Raw genomic sequence first — 6,650 nt, forward strand, 5'->3', positions numbered from 1 at the left:
AACCTACAATGATGATTAAAAATATATTAGGTTTCATCATACATATGCTGAATTTATTTGCTATTCTCCCCCAAAATGTAGTAATAATACATAATCTGACTGGTGTTCAAAGTGTATAATTTCTGAATTTGAATTATATTTTGGTTTTCATTACTAGGAGCGGTGCTAATTTAAAAAAATTAAGTCAATGAAAGTAGAAAAATGTTTTAATATATATGAATTTTATAGCATTTTGTAAACATAAACAGGGGGTGGCCAAAATAATACTTGAACTCCCAGTCCTGTATTGTGTTCATGAAGGAACTGAGGCTCAGAGTCTGTCCAGAATCAGGACTGATGACTCTTGTCTGTACCTGTGTGAGGTGGATCAATGTCATGGCTTTGGCAGATTTATCTTAGTGACACTGGTAACTGGATCAGGTCATTAAGTAAAATTTTAAACTCCTTCAGTTCTACATGACTTTCTTTTCAGATGAATAATAATCTGCTTGGAAATGTGTGTGAAAATAATTTTAGTGGTTATTAGTGATTTTAAATACTTGTTTAAGATGTGTTTGTGTCTCTGCAGCAGGGAGAGAAAACCTGAGACATCAAACACAGAGAGTGGAGGAAGGATCGGCCTCTACTGACAGCAGCTCTGCTGCAGATGGTCGATATCACTTTAAATAGAACACGTGTTTGAGTAGAGGCATAAAAAACACAATCACAATAGCAAATGAAATATAGCCAACCCAAATCCACTCAGTTGTGTGGATGTGCAGAAAGAAATTAAGAACAATTAGAGAAAGAATAGAGAGTCTTCAGAGCCTCTTCTTCTCCATGCACCTTGAAACTATAAGTGAAGTTGTGGTAGAAGTTTTTCATTCTGATTTGTTTCTGTTGCCGTGTTTCCATTTATAAAGCTGTTGGTTTATTATTACTTATATTGCAGTAATATTTCTGCTGTCTGCCAGTTTTTGACTCCTCTGATGAAGCTGCAGTGTTTGTGTTCTGCTTTGATCCACAGTGATCTGCTTCTTTATTGTCTGATCTCATAAAAACTGTCAGACTGCAGCTGTGAGTTCAGACCTTCAGGATTCATACAGCTTTAATTCTTACACACTATAGATTAATCTTGTTATTGTTAATCTGAAACTCTGCTGCATTCACTGATTTTAATCCTGTGTCTAACAGCGCGCTGACATTTTCTGTCTGATAATAATTGCTATCCTGTAAATGTGAATCAGCCTGAAATGAAATCAGTGAGTTGTTAACACTGGTGTTGTTTTATTGCACTTTTTCTATAATGAAATCTTCACCTGGCTGCAGGTTTACAGCTGTGTGTGTTTCTGCACCAACGGGATCTTTATGAAATGACCCAAAGACCTCTGACTGGTTCCAGTAACCTGATAGATTTTTGGTTTGTGTTTATTTCTACTTTTGTGTTTCTGATTGAGTCCAGACTAAACTCCAACATTCACTCATGTTTTTAATAATGTGCAACTATTCAAATGTTTCCTGTTTGCTCTGCATCTTTTTAAACAAACCTTTTAGTTTTTTCTTCATTTGTGTTTCCACCTTCAGCCTCTTTGTTCTTTCTTCCAGCTGAGATGGATTTAAGGTGGAAATGAGACAATCGGTTCATGAGCTGCCAGGACGTCAGATATCAGTGGACTGCTGTGCAGTTTATTTATTGTGTTTGACTTTATCGCCTCCATGTGGACATTTATGGGAATCAGTCAAGTGAAGAAGTTGAATGATTGTTAAATAAATGGCACCTTTAATAATGGACAGCAGGGTGATTGCCAGTCAGCTGCCAGTCACACATGTAGAGCCTTGTAATTAATATCAATGTAATATGTAAATGTAATCAACCCTTTTCACATTTAACCTCATTCCAACTGGATAACCAGACAATGTTACCGTCCAAAGCAACGTAAATAGTCAGTTGACCCATTGTAGTGTCTAAGAAAATTGGAGCCTTCAGGTATCAAACCTGAGGCTCAGTCATTAAAGATGTTAAAGAACCATTTGTGACAAAGCAGAAAAGATGAAACATTATTTCACTCTGTTAATCACACAGAGGCAGTCCATCAAATCCTCCAGCACTTAAAGGATTTTATTCAGCACAGATGCTGGAAAATCACCCTCCACTCCATCAACCTGTACACGAAGCAACTGGTAACAGAGATGTTTTATATGAAAGTTTCTAATTCATACAAACCCTCCTTTATTATGCAGACTCAGCACAGAGTCATGAGTGGAGAATAGATTTGTAGTCCGTCACATCAATGTAGTGTCACCATCCTGTTCAGCCATGTTTGGAGTGAATCCTGTAAAATGCTGCTATTCATATCAGTGCGCTCTGTTTATCCACTGGTGGGCCCATTTTACATGTGCTTTTTAAATGACTGTAACTTTGTCATTGTGTATGTTATTAATATAATATGAAAGGTTTTGAAAAGAAGAAAAGCTGCACTTTACGGAGATATTTGGTGTATTATGGTAGCACAAACTGTTCACAAGCTACTGCTGTCTGAAAAAAGAAAAGTCCTCTTAGGTGTTACCATGGGTGATTTGCACCACTGTAGCTCCTCGACCTGTTGGGCAAGAGAGACGTTTCAGACGGTTACTGGAAGATGAGAAGATGTGCTTTACGAAACTTTACGGTGCATCATTAGAAAGCACAAGTAACGATGGTCCAATCACAAGTAAGAATTGATGACGCACGGAGCAGAGACGCAGGTGTGGAGAAGTGGCAATGCCCCCCAAAAAGGCCTGGAGATTTAAAAACCTGAGTGGCCCAGGCTAAAAAACGTTTTTGTAAATATTTATTATAATTCATATTTAACGTTGATGTCGTGTTACATTTTCTTCCTGCTGAATATCAGTTTCTAATTAACTAAATATCTGAAAAAACAGAGTCCGTTTATTTCCACTTCATGCTGTTGTTCCATTGTAATAACAATACAATAATGTAAAATGACTGTCAGATATTGGAAGTGGAGTTTATTCTGAGAAAAAGGGCAAAAACATTCACTTATAGTATGATTTCTGACCCTTTTACAGCCAAAATAACCAAATAAGGCAGTCTGTATAATACTTGGTCAGGAAAGAGTTAATATTGACTGGTTCTCACATACCAGTATTTAGCCACGTCCATGCTCAAGATTATTGTTGTGATCAACTCGACCGTAATAACAGAAAATTACTTTTAAAGAAGGATCAGAGTTTCTTTTTATTTCTGTCAAACATTTATCACATTTTGTGGAGATGAATGTGTTTGAAAACCATTTAATTTGTTTACTGCCTCATATATCAACTACTACACCTGCTGCACCCTCTCACCTTTGATGGTGTTTGAGGGACAGAAACAATTGAAATGAACATAAACTTAAATGCAACATAAGCATCATGTCAGTCGCTGCCTTATCTGTATGTTTAGGATCATTATCCTCCTGCATTGACTGAAATTGAAGGACTGTTTGTTAACTTCAGTGAGAACTCTGACATTTCTAAACTGAAGTTTATTTATATAGAAGAAAGTGTTAACAAGCTTAAAAGTTGATGTGAGCACAGAAAAAAAAACCGGTTAAACAGACTTTGCTCTCAAACCGCTCCTCTTTCTGGAATGAGACACAGCCTGATAAACAAGACAGGCTCCATTCACTGCAGAAACATGTTGTTGAGATCAGAGCTCAGACTAGTTTCAGTTATAAGGAAGTGAAACTCACACAGTCGCTGACACTGAGAGGAGAAATGGCGCAGAAAGGAGTTCAGCTGGACCGAGAAACCTTCTCTTGTTCCATCTGTTTGGATCTACTGATAAATCCGGTGACTATTCCCTGTGGACACAGCTACTGCAGGAACTGTATTAAAACCCACTTTGATGAAGAGGACAGGAAGGGAATCCACAGCTGCCCTCAGTGCAGGAAGACTTTCATACCGAGGCCTGTCCTGGAGAAAAACACCATGTTTGCAGCTTTAGTGGAGCAGCTGAAGAAGACTGGACTCCAAGCTGCTCCAGCTGATCACTGCTATGCTGGACCTGAAGATGTGGCCTGTGATGTCTGCACTGGGAGGAAGCTGAAAGCCATCAAGTCCTGTTTAGTCTGTTTAATTTCTTACTGTGAGAAACACCTCCAACCTCACTATGATGCAGCTCCATTAAAGAAACACAAGCTGGTGGCCCCCTCCAAGAAGCTCCAGGAGAACATCTGCTCTCGTCATGATGAGGTGATGAAGATTTTCTGTCGTACTGATCAGCAGAGTATCTGTTATCTCTGCACAATGGATGAACATAAAGGCCATGAAACAGTCCCAGCTGCAGCAGAAAGGACTGAGAAGCAGAAGGAGCTCGAGGTGAGACGACTAAACATCCAGCAGAGAATCCAGGAGCGAGAGAAAGATGTGAAGCTGCTTCAACAGGAGGTGGAGGCCATCAATGGCTCTGCTGATAAAACACTGGAGGACAGTGAGAAGATGTTCACTGAGCTGATCCGTCTCATCCAGAAAAGAAGCTCTGATGTGAAGCAGCAGGTCAGATCCCAGCAGGAAACTGAAGTGAGTCGAGTCAAAGAGCTTCAGGAGAAGCTGGAGCAGGAGATCGCTGAGCTGAAGAGGAAAGACGGCGAGCTGGAGCAGCTCTCACACACAGAGGATCACAACCAGTTTCTACACAACTACCCCTCACTGTCAGCACTCAGTGAGTCTACACACTCATCCAGCATCAATATTCGTCCTCTGAGCTACTTTGAGGATGTGACAGCAGCTGTGTCAGAGACCAGAGATAAACTACAGGACATTCTGAGAGAGGAATGGACAAACATCTCACTGACAGTCACTGAAGTGGATGTTTTACTGTCACCACCAGAGCCAAAGACCAGAGCTGGATTCTTAAAATATTCACATGAAATCACACTGGATCCAAACACAGCAAACACACATCTGTTATTATCTGAGGGGAACAGAAAAGTAACATTGATGAACCAACAACAGTCTTATTCTGATCATCCAGACAGATTCACTGGATGGTGTCAGGTCCTGAGTAGAGAGAGTCTGACTGGACGTTGTTACTGGGAGGTGGAGTGGAGAGGGGAAGGAGTTGGTGTAGCAGTCGCATACAAGAATATCAGCAGAGCAGGGGGGGGCAGTGAATGTGGATTTGGATACAATGGCAAATCTTGGGAATTAGATTGTGACACAAACAGTCACATATTTTGGCACAACAATGTGAAAACTCCCCTCTCACGTCCTCGGTCCTCCAGAGTAGGAGTGTACCTGGATCACAGAGCAGGTATTCTGTCTTTCTACAGCGTCTCTGAAACCATGACTCTCCTCCACAGAGTCCAGACCACATTCACTCAGCCGCTCTATGCTGGACTTTGGCTTGGGTTTGGAGCCACTGCAGAGTTGATTAAAGTCAAATAGAGAAGACAGGTTCATGTTGATCCCTGACCATTATATGTACTTGTGTAGTTTCTAAATGAGGCTTTACATTTTAGAAGCTGAGAAGTTCAGTGGTCCATTGATGTGTGAAAATAATATTGCACTGATTCAAACTGTACTTACATTTATATACCTTACATCAATATAAATCTGAATTTGTTCTTATGGCTGATAATCATGTGAGTTTAAATGATACTACTCTTCATATTCAGCATGTTTGAAATCTGTCATCAGTCTGGTTAGTGCTTTTATTCTGTAGTTGCTGTAGTGGGTTGTCAAATGCAACAATATATTGGAGCTGCAGTGATTCATCAGTTAGTCAATGATTAGAGAATTGATTGTTTTATCATTATTTTAGTCACATTTAAAGCTGGTTCCAGTTTCTGAAATGTGAAGATTGTTGGTTTTCTTGATCATATATGACTGTAAACTTAATGTCTTTGAGGTTTGAACTTTTAAAATGTAACAAAAATTAAATAGTTAATGTTTGACATTTAATATTATATTTCATATGAAAAGTTTGATCACATTCGATCATTTATACATTTAAATACAGACACTAAATGATACAGGCCTGTATATTGTGGAGGATCAACATATGTCTTTGCCCTGAGCTGTGTCTGGCAGGCAGAGCATCTCCACAAATCTGAAGCTTCTGATTTGGAGAAAATGATTTGAGGGAGACACCTGGAATCTCAGCCTGGACACAAAGGGAATAAAATCAGCAGAGTTATAAACAAGTGGTGATGTTGAATGATTGGCAAATAAACATCAGTTTTAATAATGGACAAACTGGATGAAATCGTTTCTCCAAAGCTTCTTTAGAAAATGTTTGTTTGTTTGTTTGTTCATTAGACATCTATTTTATTCAAACTGCTTCACCCAAAGCTTTTCTTCTTCTCTCATACATAAAATATAGTCATTAATCTTACTAACATGAAAAACGATTTTGTTGTCTTGTTTTAAATGTGTTCTCTAAATGTGCCTTATCCAGTCTGTATCCTGGACCCTGAGCAAATACAAGAATGAACACCAGGCTGAAATAGTCACAGCAGGGACTCAGCAACTCGGAGTCAGCATACAGTCAAAGACAAATCAAGGACGCGGTTCAAAAGTCCATAAATTATAATGACGACCAGCCTGAACTTTTCAGTGTCTGAATGTCAGGTCATGCTGTGGAGTTTCATCTGGTGGAGACGATGTTGTTATTGTTGCAGGTTTTC

At 39.3% G+C, this 6,650-nt stretch overlaps 1 protein-coding gene across 1 annotated transcript; it reads left to right on the forward strand.

Moving 5' to 3' along the window:
- The first annotated feature begins 3,645 nt into the window (after positions 1-3,645).
- Positions 3,646-6,215, forward strand: LOC113017490 (tripartite motif-containing protein 16-like). Its single transcript, XM_026160642.1, has one exon. The coding sequence runs from the start codon at positions 3,739-3,741 to the stop codon at positions 5,407-5,409; it is 1,671 nt and encodes a 556-aa protein (XP_026016427.1). The 5' UTR covers positions 3,646-3,738; the 3' UTR covers positions 5,410-6,215.
- The last annotated feature ends 435 nt before the right edge of the window (positions 6,216-6,650 follow it).

The sequence above is a fragment of the Astatotilapia calliptera genome, unplaced genomic scaffold, assembly GCF_900246225.1.
Source record: "Astatotilapia calliptera unplaced genomic scaffold, fAstCal1.2 U_scaffold_136, whole genome shotgun sequence".
In the NCBI taxonomy this organism is placed as follows: domain Eukaryota; kingdom Metazoa; phylum Chordata; class Actinopteri; order Cichliformes; family Cichlidae; genus Astatotilapia; species Astatotilapia calliptera.